This window comes from Salarias fasciatus, chromosome 16, assembly GCF_902148845.1.
Source record: "Salarias fasciatus chromosome 16, fSalaFa1.1, whole genome shotgun sequence".
NCBI lineage: Eukaryota > Metazoa > Chordata > Actinopteri > Blenniiformes > Blenniidae > Salarias > Salarias fasciatus.
In genome coordinates, this window is record NC_043760.1 from 8,514,539 (window position 1) to 8,534,576 (window position 20,038).

Consider the following 20,038-nt stretch of genomic DNA (forward strand, 5'->3'; position numbering starts at 1 on the left):
GAAGCCTCTGACTCGGCTCTTCAGCAAAGTACAAACGTTTCATGTGGTCAACTTAAATTAATTAATTACATAAAAATGATGAAGGTTTTGAATTTCTGGTCATTTTCATTATTATGATGCAGAAGCATCCATTGTCCCATGTAGCAATTCATTGTTTAGGGCACAAAAAAATCTAAATACTGTTACTGAGCATTTTGGTCAAAATCCAAACCAAAAGTTTGTCAATCACATAACAAAACTACATTTTTTTCAGGCTGAATTTTTGTAGTGAGAACAAGTGTGTATCGTTCAACTTCCAACCAGGGGTCCACATCGAGCCCTACAGACATTTCCCTGCAACTTAACTATTATCCGTGGTATAGCCATGTAAATTTTATGTAGTTCAGAAACTTGGTAGAGAGGAAGTTGTCATGATGGTACTCAGAACTATTTATGTGTTGTTTATTTACACCCTGCTTGTGAAATGTGGCTAAGGCATTCCCAATCAGACATATGCAATGCTCAGCATGACTCTGGCAAAACAATTTTCAGTTTCAGAAGTGATAATGTGAAATTTTAGACTTTATTTATACTTCAAGGAAAATATAGTACTGGGTTTAACCCAATCCATTCAATGTAAACAGTTAGGCCTGACTGGCAAGGACCCAAGACTGACGCAGGTTAGACGTTTCAAAGGTTGTTATTTGCAAACGTCGCGTAGAAGCAGAGGTATGCAGTGAGAAGAAGGCAGAGGTAGAGTCAGGAAACAGGCAATGAGGCAAAACACAAGAGGGTGGAGCACAAGGCAGCATGGGAAACACGATCACCTGGCAGGGAAGCAGACAGACAGAGGATGACTAAATACATAGGGGAAGGGGAGACATGATAGGACAATGGAATCACCTGAAACTTGAGTTGAGTAAGAGGCATGGACAGCAGGTGGGGATGGGAGACACAGGGAGCAGTCAGGGAGAAATGGGATGAACAGAGGGGTTACTAACACTCAGTGGAATTCAAACTAATGCCTTTTTATCAACAAGTTTATTCAATCCGGTCCACCATGCCCCTAGTTTCAAGTTGCTTCGACAAAGGACAGAAAAACTGACACCCACAAGTTGGATCTGAGCAATTGATGATATGGAGCTACTTCTCATGGGCAGGAAAATACTTTTCTTTTCTTTCTTGTCAAATATTACCCAGTACACCACAAACCTCACCCATGGGAGCCAGTCAAACACTTCTGCTCTGACAGAAGCACCAAAAGAACTGCAAAGAACTGGGAATTCCCTGAAATGTGATACTCTGGTCGTTCAACACTTCACATGTGGGAGGAGCTTGGGAAGCAATGATTGGCATCACACCTCACATTTTGGATTCTGTGCTCTGCTGGCGATGTGTTTTCTTATTGGAGTCAGCTCGAGTGAATGCGTGCCAGACCACTTTGTGAAATGGTCCAAGTGAAGACGCATTAAGACGTGAAAACTAGGACTGTCAATTGGTTAAAATGTTTAATCGCGATTATTTGCATGATTGTCAATAGTTAACTCTCAATCAGTTGCAAATTGATCGCACATTTTTTTAAGTACTCTAAATGTATATTAAAGGGAAAGTTTTCAAGTTCTCATTACTCTCATCAACATGGGAGTGGACAAATATGCTTTTTTAATGTAAGTGCATGTTTATTGTTGTTGCCACAGTCCAGAACAGTATCAAATCCTGTCCAGAATAATCTCCACATAACCTCAAACATTGTGCAGGCTCAGAAAAGAGGCTGGAATGGCATTTTCACCTGAATATAATGCAATGAATGATGATGAATAGACCATCGTTTAATTATAATCTGACCATGTAGTGTCCAACCAACTAAATTTCCAGTTTTCCAATCATCTCTCAGCACAAGCTGATTGAGTTCATGCATCAATAAAAGACTCCTGAACCAGCAAATCCTTTTGGTCAGTAATAGAAGAGAAATACCTGAGGCCTTCATAGAAGAAAAGAATGGCACAGCCCTCTGATTCCTCTCTGCTCCTCATCCAACCTGTTGTCACCACAGACATCGTATAAGGAGATGCTGCATTCATACTGTGGTGGCCATCTTGTGGAGGGGCCACTCGCTGCCACACACAACATATTATGCCTGATTTTTCTTTTCGAAATGGCTTCTCCTTCTTCTTCTATTGTTTTGGTGCATCACAAACAGCTTTAAGGTGCATGCCACCACCTACTGTACAGGAATGTGCAGTATCATCCCTTCATGTACCTCTCAGTTTCGCAAACTACAGTGCAAGACAAGGGTCAGAAAACATGTGCGAGTTGAAGGGGCTGTATCATGCTTTTTTAGCTAGTCCAAACCCTAGAAATGGCATTAGCATGGTAATAGTTTATTTTTGGCGCTAAGGAAAAGTCATTTTGTGTGAAATGAAAGACTTTCTGGGGCTAATTCTAAAACCCGGAAGAGAAAACGCTCTGTTTCACTGAAATCCCGCCTCTCCCCCTGTGGACCTTGACTGACAGCGTACTTCAACCAATCAGCGCTTCAAAACAAATACGCTAGCTCGCTTTAGCTCTTTAGCTCTAGCTTCTCTACATGCAAAGACATGTGAAAACGTCTTTTCCTGAGAGAAACTCACCAAGCACAGACCCTTCAGACTCTTGCTCTTGCTTGACTGTTGCTTTCAGACGATGGTCAAAGTTTATCTCCGTAATCGGAGTTACATAAAAGCAGCAATGCTGATTGCAGAGGGCCTGCGGGAGGGGGGCTCAGGGAAGCCATCTTCTCCGTGTGACGTGAACGTGGGAAAACAGAGCGTTTTCACGAGTGCGGGAGGGGCTGCCTCTCTGAGCAGCAGAGACACGAGGAAAGCTCAAACACGCAGGCACAAAGGAAAAAAAAAACGCTTTGGGATGTTTTTGGTGAGTACATAACCATATAACAAGGTTAAAACATACAAAAAGTGAATTTTGCATGATCCAGTCCCTTTAAATAAATTAGTGGCGTCACTGGGAATTTCAGTTAACTCGTTATTATCGCGCTAATTTTGACAGACCTAGTGAAAACATATTAGTGCCTGCTCTCACCTGTCTTCAGTACTTGACACTTCACCCACAACACATGTTGCTCCCAAGTGTGAACAGACCATGAAACTTCCAGAATTTCATTGAGCAGATTCTAATGGTTAAAGATCAGAGGTGAATAAGACTGATAAGATTAATAAAAAGGGATACAACAATCTTTTTTGACAGTAAAGCAGATAAGACTGTGCAAAACTTTTTTTTTAAAGAGAGGGGAGAGAAAGGAAAATGACGTAAAATTGAAGGGAAACTTTTACAGAAACTGAAAGAAAACTCCCATCAGAGGGAGGGACGGAGGAGTAATGAGACGGAAGACGATGAATAAATCTGTTACTCTGAAGGCTGGTCGAGCTCAGTCGTGTCTCTTCTTCAGTCTGATGATGATGATGATGATGATGACACTTGAGGAAGCTGACCTCTGCTACCCACAACTCTTCAACTCCTCCTGCAAGAAGACCGTGCAGCCTTATTATCTGTCAACATTTATTTATGTGATCCTGTCCTCCATCTCTGTGCTCACTGTGGTTTTGAACCTGCTGGTCATCGTTGCCATCTCCCATTTCAAGTAGTCAAACATTGCCTTACTTTCCAACAAGAATGACTTATTGTCATGTTTCTGAATGCTTATGTGATGCTGTTAAACTGCTGCAACAATAGTTGTTACTGCAAGTAATAAGGAAAGTCTGTTGTTTTCTTCCTCCTCCAGGAAGCTGCACACTCCCACCAACCTCCTCCTCCTCTCTCTGGCCTTCTCTGATTTCTTTGTGGGATTCCTCATGGCCGTTCCAATAATGCTCATCGAGGGCTGCTGGTTCATCGGTGATATGATGTGCACTGTGTACTATGTTGTCTCCTATATTATCACCTCTGCCTCAGTAGGAACAATGGTGCTCATATCTATTGATCGCTACATGGCTATTTGTGATCCCCTGCATTATGCCACCAAAGTCACTCAAAGCAAAGCGAACTTGTGTATTTCTGTTTGTTGGGTGTCTTCTGCAGTCTTTCAGTGTCTGGTACTGAGAGATAACATAAAACAACCTGGCAGGTATAACACTTGCTATGGAGAGTGTATCGTTGTTGTGGATTATGTTGCTGGAATCGCTGATCTTTTGTTTGCTTTTATTTTTCCTGTCATTGTCATCGTAGTTCTGTACATTCGAGTGTTTGTGGTGGCTGTGTCTCAGGCTCGTGTCATGAGGTCTCAGGTTACTGCTGTCAAACTTCAGGGTTCGGTGAAAGTAACTGTCAACAAATCTGAGATGAAAGCAGCCAGGACTCTGGGGGTTGTTGTCATTGCATTTCTAATATGTCTTCTTCCATATTACTGTGTGACGCTCACAGGTCAGGATGCCTATATTAATTCTTCAACTGCTGCCTTTGTGATATCTGTTTACTACTTCAATTCATTCCTCAACCCTCTGATTTATGCTCTGTTCTACCCCTGGTTCAGAGAATCTATTAAACTCATCGTTACATGTCAGATACTGAGGCCTGGCTCCTGCGAGGCCAATATCATGTGAGGAAATGTTACTTTCTTCCAGTGTCATATACATATTTGCCATTCTTAAAATTTGCAAAATGATCTACAAAGCTCTGTATAGATTTTATGAACCTGTTCTGTTATGCTCTTGTTTAAAATGTCTTTATTAGGAAGGCAAATAATATTTGCATATGAGTTCATGTGATGTCCTAGCTTCATTTTGCCAAAAAAAAAAAACAAGAAAACATTGATAGACATTAAAAAGAAGACAAATAATCAAAAGAAAACACCCCTACATTCTCACTCCACTCACCCTGTTTCTATCACAGTGGCAAAATCCACTCTGTCCATCAATGGTGTCACACTTTCAGAAATGTTATGAAGGGTTTCCAGATTTGTTCAAAGTTTCCCAGTTTGTCCTTCAAAATAAATGGAATCTTTTCAAGATGAAGTGGGTCTGTTTTTGGTGATATTTCTGCTTTTAATGACAGCATTTTCCTCTTCTTCAACAGAAGGAGAATCAGTCAGCAAATATAAAAGAAGACAGGCTTAACAAGCTTTCACATCTGGTAAATGATCTGAATGTCCAACAAAAATCCATCTGTACTTTAAAAACTTTTCCAAATACAGATGCCCATCACCCTTGTAACTTTGTGCACAATAGAAAACTGTGAGACAAGTTTGCTTCTGCACATTCATATTTATTACAGACTGAGGAGAAGAAAAGGCCCAGTCAGGATGCAAAAGCAGCCTTCTGCAGGTGTGACGGTGAACATGCTGACCTCCTCCAAAACTTCCTGGTATGTGGACCAGAAGGCTCTTGCCACCTACAGAGGACATTGACAGCAGTCGATGCAGAGCATCACACTTCACATACATAACAGGCTGTAGTCTGCTGTGATAGATGAAAGCTCGTTTGTCGGTGCTGCAGCTGTGGTTGGCGAGAGCAAGGCCAGTAATTCAACAGCACACTGTTGAATGTTCAACAGACTGGGTGCATGCCAGTGTAAGCTAGCAGTCAGAGATTTACCAGCAAGTCGTGAAGTCAGTCCTTAACTCATCAGGCATAGCCAGCACTGGAAGAGCCATCAATCTCACCATGGAGGCAGCGCAAAAAGCTTCCAGATGTCTCTGGTTGAAGACTGAGTAGATATTCCAACAGTCAGTGATTAACAACATCAGAGTCAGAATCCGAATCCGAATACCGTTTATTATCATTATACAGAATGTACAACGAGATTGGAGAGCTTCTCCTTTCAGTGCCAAAGGTAATTAAGTTAAAAAAGTTTAAATCGGTATATAAAAAGTAGGAGCAACCGCAGTGGCAGAGATATCAGTGTTGCACATCAGCATTACGCTAGTGACCTGAGCCGTTGTATATCCGAGTTCAGGGTGGTGATGGCTCTCTGGAAGAAGCTGTTTTTCATTCTGTTTGTCTTTGTTTTGATGCACCTGTAGCGACTGCCAGAGGTCAGCAGGTCAAACAGCTGGGCACCGGGATGTGAACTGTCCTTAATTATGTTGCCATCATGAGGCACCGGGAGGGTGTCCAGTTTTATGGTCAGTATGTCCAGGATGATTGTGTTGAAGGCCGAGCTGTAGTCCATAAGAGCATCCTGGCATAGCTGTGCCGTTGTTCCAGGTGGCTCAGCACTGCATGCAGGGCTATGGCGATGGCGTTCTCTGTTGATCTGTTCACCCGATATGCAAACGGATGGGGGTCGAGTGCAGGGGGAAGACAGTTCTTTATGCGGTGAAGAACCAGTTTCTTGAAGCACTTCATGATGATGGGTGTGAGGGCAACAGGGCGATCGTCACTGAGGCTGTATGCGGGTGACTTTTTCGAGATGGGCATGATTGTGGCAGATTTCAGGCGGGTGGGGATGACTGCTTGGGCCAGGGAGAAGTTGAAAATCCTGCAGAAGACTCTGGACAACTTGTGTGCACATGCTCAGAGCACCTTTCCAGGTACACCATCAGGGCCCAGGGCCTTCCTGGGGTTCACTCCTAGGAGTACACGCCTCACATCGTGCTCTCCTACAGTTAGTGGGGGGATGGCGGGGCCTGGTGGGGGTGGGGGCGGGGCTGGAGCAGATGAGTGTCGCTGCGATGTTTCAAAGCGGGCAAAGAAACTGTTGAGCTCCTCTGCCAGCGACACGCTAGGTCTCCTGACATCACGTCACATTCTCTGAAGTTTGTGATGTTCCGCAGTCCCTGCCACACCTCTCGTGGTGTACTGCTGGCGAGGTGGGACTCTATCCTCCTGTTGTAGTCTGCTTTGGCTGTTTTAATTCCCCTTTTCAGATCAGCTTGAGCCGTGCTGTAAAGACCTCTGTCGCCTGACCTGAAGGCGGAGTCACGGGCTTTGAGGAGTGAGCGGACATGGCCGGTCATCCAGGGTTTCTGATTTGGAAAAACACGGATGACGTTGTCCACAGCCACAGTTCCATACGAAAATTGATATAGTCCAGTACTGCCACTACGTATCTGTCTGTGTGTTGGAGGCAGTCCTGGAGTCCGCTGAGTGCATCCTCAGGCCAAGTTGTTACAATCTTTGTGGTGGGCCTGGATCTGCGACTGAGTGTATGCAGGGATGAGCAGCAGGGAGAGATGATCTGACTGTCCCAGGTGGGGGAGCGGTCCTTCTGCGGAGCACTAAGTTTTTCTGTGTGTATCACAATGTAAAGAAAACACGTCTTTTAAAATGTTTTATAGCCATTCGGATTTACTTCATGTGCTAATACGCCGTCCCCTGGACCACTGTAAGGAGTATTTTGTCCACTTTCGTCAGTCCAGCTCTGACTCCTATTGACCTCCAGCGAGTGAGCTAAGCTATGATACTAACAGCTGGGAGCCTGCCACTGGACGCAGAGACACAAAAAAGGTATGTTTGAGCTTGTCTCATTTTGTCAATGATAGGGAAAGGGCGTGGGTCCAAAATCGTTGGAGTATTCCTTTAACAGAGACTGAAAGAAAATTCCCATCAGAGGGAGGGACGGAGGAGTAATGAGAGGGAAGACGATGAATAAATCTGTTGCACTGAAGGCTGGTCGTGCTCAGTCGTGTCTCTTCTTCAGTTTGATGATGATGATGACAACACTTGAGGAAGCTGACCTCTGCTACCCACAACTCTTCAACTCCTCCTGCAAGAAGACCGTGCAGCCTTATTATCTGTCAACACTTATTTATGTGATCCTGTCCTCCATCTCTGTGCTCACTGTGGTTTTGAACCTGCTGGTCATCGTTGCCATCTCCCATTTCAAGTAGTCCTTACTTTCCAACAAGAATGATTTATTGTCATGTTTCTGAATGCTTATGTGATGCTGTTAAACTGCTGCAACAATAGTTGTTACTGCAAGTAATAAGGAAACTCTGTTGTTTTCTCTGTCCTTCAGGAAGCTGCACACTCCCACCAACCTCCTCCTCCTCTCTCTGGCCTTCTCTGATTTCTTCGTGGGATTCCTCATGGCCGTTCCAATAATGCTCATCGAGGGCTGCTGGTTCATCGGTGACATAATGTGCTCTGCCTATTATATTTTGGGCTGTATTACCACTGCAGCTTCTGTGGGAACAATGGTGCTCATATCTATTGATCGCTACATGGCTATTTGTGATCCCCTGCATTATCCCACCAAAGTCACACAAAGCAGAGCAAACTTTTGTATTTCCGTTTGTTGGGTGTCTTCTGTAGTTTTTCAGTGTCTGGTACTGAGAGATAACATAAAACAACCTGGAAGGTATAACACTTGCTATGGAGAGTGTATCGTTGTTGTGGATTATGTTGCTGGAATCGCTGATCTTCTCTTTTCATTTGTTTTTCCTGTCATTGTCATTGTAGTTCTGTACATTCGAGTGTTTGTGGTGGCTGTGTCTCAGGCTCGTGCCATGAGGTCTCAGGTTACTGCTGTCACACTTCAGGGTTCGGTGAAAGTAACTGTCAACAAATCTGAGATGAAAGCAGCCAGGACTCTGGGGGTTGTTGTCATTGCATTTCTAATATGTCTTCTTCCATATTACTGTGTGACACTCACAGGTCAGGATGCCTATATTAACACTTCAACTGCTGCCTTTGTGATATCTGTTTACTATTTCAATTCATTCCTCAACCCTCTGATTTATGCTCTGTTCTACCCCTGGTTCAGAGAATCTATTAAACTCATCGTTACATGTCAGATACTGAGGCCTGGCTCCTGCGAGGCCAATATCATGTGAGGAAATGTTACTTTCTTTCAGTGTCATACACTTAAAATATGCAAAAACGGTCTACAAAGCTCTGTATAGATTTTATGAACCTGATCTAACTGTTATGCTCTTGTTTAAAATGGCTTTATTTGGAAGCATAAAAAAAATATATATTTGCATTCAAGTTCATATGATGTCCTAGCTTCATTTTCTGAAAAAAACAAAACAAAAATAGAACAGACATTGATAGATATTAACAAAATTTCGAAAGCGTGAGCTCGATGCTCTAAAGTCTCAACAGATTTATTTGATCTATCTGTTTTCAAATTGTTTTGCAATTTTGAGCTTTCATGTTCTACACACACGGACATAATTTATATCCTACGGATAAAGACTTCTTCCTCACAAACGAAAAAACAACCTTGGCTCTAAATTTAATGTTGGTGTGAAAATAAATTGTTGCCTGTGTTTGAAAAGCTAACTTTTCCAGGCTGTACTCTGATGTGCTAGACCAAAGAACCTTGAGAGTCTGTTTGACTGAAGCATTGCATGTCTGGCAAACCAGCACAGATTTATTATGGTGCATATACACATGTGGAAACGTAGTGTACTCTGTATTAAGCAGTGAATGTGAATGAGTGGAAAGGATGCAGAACTTTTTTTACTTCCAAGGATTATATTTGAATCAATATTGGCCAACATGTACATGTGGGGCCCACAAGTGTTCCATACACGGGCTCTGTGGGGACTGAGTGAGCAAGTCCCATGTGGTTTTAGGTACATGGGCCCTGTATGTGAAGCCCATGTGGGCCGCCTGTATGAGCCTGTGTGAGGATGTAGGTGGGCGAACTGAGCATGGGCATAAACAGCAAATTTATACAAGGCCTATTTATTTTGGAAATATGGGCCCCACAAGAGGAGCCCATGTAGGCCAGCTGAATGGGCCCCATACAGTGTAAAAGTGGGTCAGGTGAGTTTGGGCTGAAGATGGGTAACAGGAACATGAGCCCAGGAGAGATTCTCAGTGGGCTCTGTAGGCATGGGCATAAACAGAGCAAATTCAAACATAGCCCAAATGTTTTTAGAAACATTGTCTGCACATGGAGAGCCCACGTAGGCTAGCTACTTGAACCTCTTGAAGTATAAATGTACCGGGTAGGTGGTCAGTGCTGTAGCTGTAGTTGAAGGGAGCGAGGCCAGTAACTCAATAGCAAATTGACTTACTCCAGTCTCCCATGTGCCAAATCCCCCAGTCGTGTCAGACTGAGGGACTGGGACAAGTACCAGGAGCTGGTTGAGGACTGTCAGAGGAATGACCGGAGGACCAGGTGCAAACCAGTGTAAGCTCGCAGTCAGAGATTTACCAGCAAGTCGTGAAGTCAGTCCTGCAACTCACCAGGTATAACCAGCACTGGAGAAGAACCATGGAGGCAGTGGAAAAAGCTTCCAGATGTCTCCGGTTGAAGACCCAATAAAAATTCCAACATTCAGTGATTCACAACATAAATGAATGACAAGAAATTAAATCAGCCAGCGCCATTTGATTGCTGTGGTTTGGGATTAAATTAAGGTCACTAATTGCTATCTGGTTGATAAACACACTGAAATTGAAGAATGATCAAGCACGCCACTTTAGAAATTAACCACCAGGTGCCGCTGGCAGAATGCCAGATGGACACATGGTGTCCTCATCAGGACAGCCTGGGGTCATGTGGGTCACCTGGAGGAGGGTGTCTGTTGTAACACCCCAAATACTCAGTGACTCCAGGAAAGAACACTGATGACGTGTCCAAGGTTGTGCATTGATAGCTGTTTCTGATTTAAAATATATGCATGTTAAGTGTCTTTGTCGTCACGCTCACTGTCAGGGTGACATCCCATCGTCTCCACAACCAGCAGACACCGGTAACATTCAAACCACTGACCAGTTTTCCCAGTAACAGGATATCTTCTTTAACTTTTGTAGCTCATTTCAATTTTTTCAATGTATTTATTTATTTAATAGGGACAGTGCATATTAATGAACAACATGTGTAAATATGCCGGAATGTAGCCATGGGCTAATTTCCATCCGCAGTCCCTAGACAGGTGAATGTGACAATTGTCACGTAAACAAAGAAAACGACAGGGAATCAGTAACAGGGCAGAATACAGGGGTCACAATACACCACAATAAACAATCATAGAGGTAGACAAAAAACAAGAACACCACACAAAAACAATTCACAACTACACACCCGGACGAGAGGACCTGAACAAAGATTGCCAAACCAGTAAATTCATCATAGTTACATTAAATAAAATTATAGTTTCAAATTACAGTTATTACAATCTTTAAAAATCATTACACGGTATATTCACTAAAATTACTTCTCTTTAAAGTGCTTTGTTGCATTGCACATTGCCCTAAAGTGCTTTATTGTATTGCACACATTCTTAAAGTGCTTTGTTATATTTTTATTGTACATTGCCCTAAAGTGCTATGTTGCATTGCACATATCTCTGAAGTGCATATTAGTATTACTCATTACTCATGTTTGCAAATTTGTGTTGATCTGAGCCATTCTTTTAGCTTGGTTTTAAAACTTTTAAAGCTTGTGGCCTCCCTCACTGTTACTGGCAAGTTGTTCCACTGAGCACTGCCTTCATAAGACAGCACATTCTGACCAACGACAGTTTTCCTGATGGGCGCTTCACAGTCTCCTCTGCTTACGGCCCTGGTGGTGACTGAAGCACTTCTGCGTTTTATGAAGGTTTTAAGTGGTGGTGGAGCTAAGCCATGTAAAGTCTTATAAATTAGACATAGATTTTTAAATTGTATAAAATTTTCAAAACCTAACAGATTATACTTTGATGTAATTTTGCAATGGTGATAGTTAAGTGTTTTTTGTCAAGTATTTTTAGAGCTTTTTTGTAAAGCCTCTCAATAGGTTTTAAGATTGTTACTCCTGTCAGCGACCAGATGGTTATGCAATAACCTATGTGAGAAAAGATCATACAGTGCAGAAACATCATAGCAGCTTGATCAGACATAGATCGTCTTATTTGATTAAAATTTGCCACGTTGTATTTAATAATTCTCAATATCATTTTAACATGCTTTTTAAAGGAGAGAGTAGAATCAATCATGACTCCTAAATATTTAAATTCATTGACTAATTGCAGCTCTTGATCTCCAAAATACACATTAGAACGAACGATGTTGGTGGCTCTTTTGGAAAAAAACATACAAACCGTTTTTTGTGTATTTAACTGAAGACAAGAGCTGGTTAGCCAACTTTTGATAGTGGTTAAGGCTGATGTTAAGACTTGAGCTGCTTCTCCAGATGTTTTTGCACTTGTATAGATCACTGTGTCATCAGCGTACAGTTGTATGTCCACCCCCTTACAGACATCATAAATCAGGCTCAAAAATCCTGAGACTTCCTCAAACTAATTGATCAGATTCTAATGGTTAAAGATCAAAGGTGAATAAGATTGATAAGATTAATAAAAAGGGATACGACAATCATTTTTGACAGTAAAGCAGATAAGATTGTGCAAAACTTTTTTTAAAGTGAGGGGAGTGAACGAAAATAGCAAAAATTGAAGGGAAACTGAAAGAAAACTCCCATCAGAGGGAGGGACGGAGGAGTAACGAGACGGAAGACGATGAATAAATCTGTTACTCTGAAGGCTGGTCGAGCTCAGTCGTGTCTCTTCTTCAGTTTGATGATGATGATGATGATGACACTTGAGGAAGCTGACCTCTGCTACCCACAACTCTTCAACTCCTCCTGCAAGAAGACCGTGCAGCCTTATTATCTGTCAACACTTATTTATGTGATCCTGTCCTCCATCTCTGTGCTCACTGTGGTTTTGAACCTGCTGGTCATCGTCGCCATCTCCCATTTCAAGTAGTCCTTTCTTTCCAACAAGAATGATTTATTGTCATGTTACTGAATGCTTATGTGATGCTGTTAAACTGCTGCAACAATAGTTGTTACTGCAAGTAATAAGGAAAGTCTGTTGTTTTCTTCCTCCTCCAGGAAGCTGCACACTCCCACCAACCTCCTCCTCCTCTCTCTGGCCTTCTCTGATTTCTTTGTGGGATTCCTCATGGCCGTTCCAATAATGCTCATCGAGGGCTGCTGGTTCATCGGTGATATGATGTGCACTGTGTACTATGTTGTCGCCTATATTATCACCTCTGGCTCAGTAGGAACAATGGTGCTCATATCTATTGATCGCTACATGGCTATTTGTGATCCCCTGCATTATCCCACCAAAGTCACACAAAGCAGAGCAAACTTGTGTATTTCAGTTTGTTGGGTGTCTTCTGCAGTTTTTCAGTGTCTGGTACTGAGGGATAACATAAAACAACCTGGCAGGTATAACACTTGCTATGGAGAGTGTATCGTTGTTGTGGATTATGTCGCTGGAATTGCTGATCTTTTCTTTTCATTTGTTTTTCCTGTCATTGTCATCGTAGTTCTGTATATTCGAGTGTTTGTGGTGGCTGTGTCTCAGGCTCGTGCCATGAGGTCTCAGGTTACTGCTGTCACACTTCAGGGTTCGGTGAAAGTAACTGTCAACAAATCTGAGATGAAAGCAGCCAGGACTCTGGGGGTTGTTGTCATTGCATTTCTAATATGTCTTCTTCCATATTACTGTGTGACACTCACAGGTCAGGATGCCTATATTAACACTTCAACTGCTGCCTTTGTGATATCTGTTTACTATTTCAATTCATTCCTCAACCCTCTGATTTATGCTCTGTTCTACCCCTGGTTCAGAGAATCTATTAAACTCATTGTTACATGTCAGATACTGAGACCTGGCTCCTGCGAGGCTAATATCATGTGAGGAAATGTTACTTGAAATCATTTTTCATTCCTAAAATTAGTAAAAATCGTCTTCAAAGCTCTCAATAGATTTTATGAACCTGATCTAACGCCAAAAAACATTTGCATGTAAGTTCATGTGATGTCCTTGCCTCATTTTGCCAAAACGCGTGAAAAGATGATGAAAACAAACAAACAAAAAAACAAAGGAACATGCATTGATAAACATTAACAAAATTTTGATTGACTAATAAAAAGAAAACACTCTCGCATTCTCACCCCACTCACTGTGTTTCTATCACTCTGGCAAAATCCACTCTGTCCATCAATGGTGTCACACTTTCAAAAATGTTATGAATGGTTTCCAGATTTGTTCAAAGTTTGCCAGTTTGTCCTCCAAAATAAATGGAATCCTTTCAAGATGAAGTGTGTCTGTTTTTAGTGATTTTCTTGCTTTAAATGACAGTATTTTCCTCTTCTTCCACAGAAGGAGAAGCAGTCAACAAATATGAAAGAAGACAGGCACAAGCTTTCAGTTCTGGTAAATGATCTAAATGTCCAACAATAATTCATCAGTACATTAAAAACTTTTCAAAATACAGATGTCCATAACCCTTGTAACCTTGTGCACGCTAGAAAACTGTGAGACAAGTTTTTTTATTTATTTTTTTATAACCTGTCCTGTCGAGCATTAAAGCAGCAGAATGGAAGTCTGGCTGCTGTTACATGTGCCTGACAGATTTACTCTTGTAAGAGGAGCTTATAAGTATAAAGCTCCCCTTAGTAACATGCTTTCTTAATTTGTTTATTTATTTCATTTATTTGGAGTACTGATACATGATATTGCTGGACCTGACAGGGGGACAGAAAGACAGATGAAGAGACAGGAAAGTGGAAGAAACAAACTTGTGAACAAACAAGCAAATAACCACAAAAAAGAGTGAAGAGAAGGAAGAGAGTGCAAAGATGTGACGGTCTTTTAATTATTATTGACACTCCAGACAATCGGCTACTGCTCCTACACAAAGATATGGCGGAGGGCATCCTACGGACTTTTGTTGGAGACTATAGGTGGCAGTAAACTGGGGCGTGAAGCTGAGGATCCAAGTATGAAATTACACAAGAGCATCAGGAGAGATCTATTACAGATCACCATTAATCTAACCCACCACAAGAAAACAAGGTAACCAAGTCCGCATGTAGAATGTGAAGAGTGATTAAAGACCAGCGTGATTAGGCAAGTGTGATACTGATCATGCTTATATGACCTCTGACCCCTGAGAAGACCAGAAGAGAGGCCAGAGAGGCCCTCAGGGCCCAGACAACTGGCGTCCATTCCAGAGCCCAGATACAAGCCACTCCCCTAGGCCGACATCCACACACCGGTCCAGAAGAGGGCAGAGGAAAGCCCCTGCTGGGACCCCAGGCGGCCAAGAGAGCCCGGGCACCTGGGAGCCAAGGACGGCAGGAGAGAACTTCGCCCCAGAGGATGAACCAGAAGCGGCACTAGGCACCCCAGTCACCCAGGAGCCCCCCCAGCCAGGACCAGGGCGGACAGCGACCATAGACAGAGAGTCACTGACCCAAGAAGCACACACCCATCATGCATCAGGAGGAATGAAGGCGAGGACAGACAGGGGGCAGCGGAAGGGCCCAGACCCAGAGCCCACTACCCCCAGGCCCGCCGGGGGCCCCTCCACAGGGCACCGCACTCTCTCCTCACATACATATCTACCCATTCGCCCACACATATACACCCACGCATACACACACATATATGCATACTCACACAAAGACACACAGAAATATACAGACACACATGTACACACCCACATGCACACGCACACACACCTCAGTCATACCGCTCACAAACCCCTAGCCCCTAATCCAGACAGCTACCCCCCCCCGGGCCCACTGCCCCCCAGCATTACTATTGCAACAACACATCAAACCCAGCTCATGTTCCCTATTAGTGGGTGAACAATCCAACGCTTGGTGAATTCTGCTTCACAATGATAGGAAGAGCCGACACGGAAGGATCAAAAAGCGACGTCGCTATGGAAGCTTGGCCGCCACAAGCCACGTATCCCTGTGGTAACTTTTCTCACACCTTCTGCTTAAAACCCAAAAAGTCAGAAGGATCGTGAGGCTCCACTTCCACGGTATGTACTCATACTGAAAATCAAGATTAAGCAAGCTTTTGCCTTTCTGCTCTAAAATATTGTGCTGCTGATTCTATATTGTGAGGCAAGCGATTAAATGATAGAAAGTTGCCATTTTCAATGATATTGTAGCGGCTGGGGGGTCGCTGTAAGAGGGACTGAGTTCCGGGTGGGGGCCGCTAGGCATCATGGGGATTTTGGGGACTGTTCGGGCCATTTGCGGGCCGTTTGAGTGTTTATTTGTGTTTGTTATTGCTTCCCTTTATTATTATTTGCTTGTATTAGTCTTGCTTTTGGTGTTCTGTGTTCATTTGTATTGCTTTAATTTTATGTCCTGTTTCACCGTGACTCAGGGGGATTGCTGGGGGAGTGGCTGTCGGCCTGTGAGCCAGTGATACGTGTGTGATGATCCCAAAGTGCTCAGTTGAGGTGACAATAAAACCCTGGTTGAGCATGAGCAGTTTTTTGCCTCAGCATCCCTGCCTCAAGTCACCGCTCAACGCTACAATATGTTCTGTCTAATTTCCTGTATTTCTCCACTGAGCGAAGTTTATCATTTTTTAGTTTGGCAGCATGTCAGGCTTGTTCTAGATGGGTGTCAATTTACACAGGATCAGGGAAGATTCAAGATTCAAGAAAACTTTATTGTCATCCCAGTTCACATTAACATGTTTGTGGCACGAAAAGGGGGTACTCGGGTCACGGGTCAGAAGCCTAACTCTCGGAGTAAAGGATACTAATAAAAAAAAAAAAAAAAAAAAAAAAAAAAAAAACTTGGTTAGTTTTAGAAAAGAGCTGATGTTAATACTTTTAAAACATAGATTTGATGGTGGAACTGATGGCAAGTCAGAGATGACTGGATCCTCACATCAAAGTCAAAGTCAAAGTCAGTTTATTTGTCAAATATGCCATACATAAACACATACAGCACAAATGAAATTACAGTCCTCTCGGACCCACGGTGCAACAAAACATATAAGATCAGGGTAATAAATAAAATAATTTACTAAGAACACAGTAAAACACAGAAAAGTTCAGGCCTGAGGTCAGTGGCGGGGGGCAGAGACAGGGAGTGGGGCAGAGCAGGGAGGGAGTTTAGCTTCCTGACTGCCTGGTGGAAAAAGCTGTCCTTGAGTCTGCTAGTTCTGGCCCGGATGCTCCGCAGTCTCCTAGCCGACGGCAGCAGGCTGAAAAGGCTGTGGGCAGGGTGAGTGGGGTCACCTGCGATCCTGGTGGCTGTGCGGGTGAGGCGGGTGTTGTAAATAGAGGAGAGGGAGGGGAGAGAGACACCAATGATCTTCTCGGCTGCTCTCACAATGCGCTGCAGGGTCTTGCAGCAGGACACGGTACAGGCGCCGTATCACACCGTGATGCAGCTGGTCAGGATGCTCTCTACAGTGCCTCTGTAAAAGGTGGTCATGATGGGGGTTGGGGCTCTCGCTCTTCTCAGTCTGCGGAGGAAGTAGAGCTGCCGTTGAGCTTTTTTAGCCAGTGATGTGGTGTTGATGTTCCAGGAAAGATCCTCAGAGATGTGCACACCCAGAAACTTGGTGCTGCTCACTCTCTCCACAGCAGCACCATTGATGGTTAGTGGAGCATGCTGGGAATGCTCTCTCCTGAAGTCCACAACAATCTCCTTCGTCTTCTCCATGTTCAGGTGGAGATTGTTGTCCTGACACCACGTGGCCAGGCGGCTCACCTCACTCCAGTAGGTTGTCTCATCGTCATTGTTGATGAGACCCACCACGTCGTGTCATCAGCAAACTTGATGAAGAGGTTTGAGCTGGATGTGGGTGTGCAGTCATGGGTCAGCAGAGTGAAGAGGAGGGGGCTCAGCACACATCCCTGGGGGGCCCCCGTGTTCAAAATGATGGTGCCGGAGGTGTTGCTGCCAACCCAAACTGCCTGTGGTCTCCCTGTCAGAAAGTCCAGCAGCCAGTTGCACAAGGTGGTGTTGAGTCCCAGCCGGTCCAGTTTGTAGATGAGCTGCTGGGGGATGATTGTGTTGAATGCTGAGCTGAAGTCGATGAACAGCATTCTGACTTATGAGTTCTTGGTCTCCAGGTGGGTCAGGGCTGAGTGGAGAGCAGTGGCGATGGCGTCATCGGTCGAGCGGTTGGACCGATAAGCAAACTGGTAGGGATCCAGGGTGGATGGGAGGGCAGACTTGATGTGCTGCATGACTCGCCGCTCAAAGCACTTCATAAGGATGGGGGTGAGTGCGACCGGGCGATAATCATTGTAGTGGGAGGGAGATGGCTTCTTAGGAACCGGGATGATGGTGGTGGCTTTGAGGCATGTGGGGACAACAGCCTGGCTCAACGAGATGTTAAAGATGTCAGTGAAAACATCAGTGAGCTCCTCAGCACAGTCTTTCAGGATACGACCAGGAATATTGTCAGGACCTGGGGCTTTTCGTACATTGGTCCCTTTGAGGAATCTCCCCACACTGTCCGGGGACAGTTTCAGCACCTGGTCGTCAGGAGGAGGTGGGGCTTTCTGTGCTGGGATGTTGTTGTCGGCCTCAAAGCGAGCAAAGAAGTTGTTCAGTTGATTCAGCAGAGAGGTGGAGTTGTCACAGGTCTGTGGAGCGGGCTTATAATCCGTGATGGTCTGGATCCCTCGCCACAGGTTCCTGGTGTCTCTGCTGTCAGTGAAACGATCGGCGATCCTCCTGGAGTACTGTCTCTTGGCCACTCTGATACCTCATGACAGGTTAGCCCTGGCTGTCCTTAGGCCTGCTTCATCCCCACATAATGCTTGCTCTACGTCCAGCCATGGGCTCATCTAGATTGTTAGGTTTAAAGGTTGTATAGAAGATCTTTATTACTAACAAAAATGAATTAAAGCTAAAAAATGGTGTTATTAAGCTGTAGCAGCCTTGTTTTTATCGTGATCAAAAAAAAGAAAATAAACATTAATCAACTCTGGAGGTTGTAAAACCAACATTACTTTAGCCAATCAATAACGAGGTAGCCTCGTTATCTATTGGTATTCTATTGTGTCAATCAACCTCTCTACATTTGTAGCGTAACTGTCATGCTCCTATACGCCATTTTTGTACACCCCTCCCCCATGCACTCCCCCATGCTAGGCTCTGCTGCCGCTATCAACACCTTTTTACCTGTAGACTTGAGAGTCTCAAGTTTACAAGCAATTGAGACAATTGCCACAAGCAATGTATGTTTTAATCTTAAAACAAGACTTGTATGGAAAAGTCCGGAGAGTGAGAGGAGGAGGGGGGTTTGTTTACGCCTGCATGCTGCAGCACACACAGATCAGCTGCGAGCTCCGAGCGTCTGCTCCAGTCATGCAGCTCCACACAAACCTCCCCGTCCTCCTCTGATCCACCCGAGAGCAGGGACGGCTCAGGTACAGGATTCATATTCGCTGTGTTTTGTGTTGTTCAAAAGGACACGTTGGTTGTGAGCGCTATGATGCTAAGTTGCTACATGCTACTCAGCTCGCACGCACAAACTTTCTGCGTAAGGAGGAGGCGTTCCTCCGTAGAAAGCAGGGGAGGAGGGGGTGTTGGTCACGCATGCGCAGCATTTCAAAAAGGACTAACTGTCACTGGATTTCTCTCTCCATGGAAAGAAATACAACCTTGAAGCCATATGGAGATATGTTGGAGCTTGCTGGCTAGGAAGTAATTATTGAGGTTGGGCAAGTCGAGTCCACCTGTGTCTTTAGTCTGTTGTAAAGTCTTTAAACTGATACTTGATGGTTTATTTTTCCAGAGAAATGTGGATATATATGAGTCCAGTGATGTAAACCAACCGAAGGATGCTTTGGTTGGTATCATTTGGAATAGATAGTTAACCTTAGGTAAAATCATCATTTTAATGGTGGTAACCCTCACCATAAGAGATACAGGTAAGTGTCTCCACTGTAAGAGATTACCTTGTATTGTTTTTTTCATAACGGAACATAATTTAGTTTTGAAAGTTCTGATATCCTGGGAGAAATGTTTATACCTAAATATCTAATGTTTCCACAACCACTCGGGCTGCAGTTCGCTTGGCCTGCCCGTACCTGTCAGCTGCTTCTGGAGTCCCGCAAGCCAACAGGGCTTGATAGGACTCCTTCAGCTTGACGGCAGCCCTTACTTCCGGTGTCCACCACCGGGTTCAGGGGTTGCCGGAGACCTTACGACCACAGCTCCACGAAGCTGCTTCGACAATGGAGGTGGAGAACATGGTCCACTCGGACTCAATGTCCCCAGGCTCCCTCAGTATATGAGAGAAGCTCTCCCGGAGGTGGGAGTTGAAAACCCTGCTGACAGAGGGTTCCACCAGATGTTCCCAGCAGACCCTCACACTAGGTTTGGGTCTGCC

The 20,038-nt window shown here is 44.1% G+C and overlaps 3 protein-coding genes across 3 annotated transcripts; all 3 read left to right on the forward strand.

Moving 5' to 3' along the window:
* Positions 1 to 3,443: 3,443 nt before the first annotated feature.
* On the forward strand, positions 3,444 to 4,574 carry LOC115403367 (trace amine-associated receptor 8a-like). The gene is made up of 2 exons (XM_030112232.1): positions 3,444 to 3,616; positions 3,758 to 4,574. Exons 1-2 carry the CDS (start codon positions 3,444 to 3,446, stop codon positions 4,572 to 4,574), a joined length of 990 nt encoding a protein of 329 aa, XP_029968092.1.
* Positions 4,575 to 7,624: 3,050 nt separating this feature from the next.
* On the forward strand, positions 7,625 to 8,746 carry LOC115403141 (trace amine-associated receptor 8a-like). The gene is made up of 2 exons (XM_030111949.1): positions 7,625 to 7,797; positions 7,930 to 8,746. Exons 1-2 carry the CDS (start codon positions 7,625 to 7,627, stop codon positions 8,744 to 8,746), a joined length of 990 nt encoding a protein of 329 aa, XP_029967809.1.
* A 3,693-nt stretch (positions 8,747 to 12,439) lies between these two features.
* LOC115403139 (trace amine-associated receptor 8a-like) lies at positions 12,440 to 13,561 on the forward strand. Its single transcript, XM_030111948.1, has 2 exons — positions 12,440 to 12,612; positions 12,745 to 13,561. The coding sequence occupies exons 1-2, from the start codon at positions 12,440 to 12,442 to the stop codon at positions 13,559 to 13,561; spliced, it is 990 nt and encodes a 329-aa protein (XP_029967808.1).
* Positions 13,562 to 20,038: the final 6,477 nt, after the last annotated feature.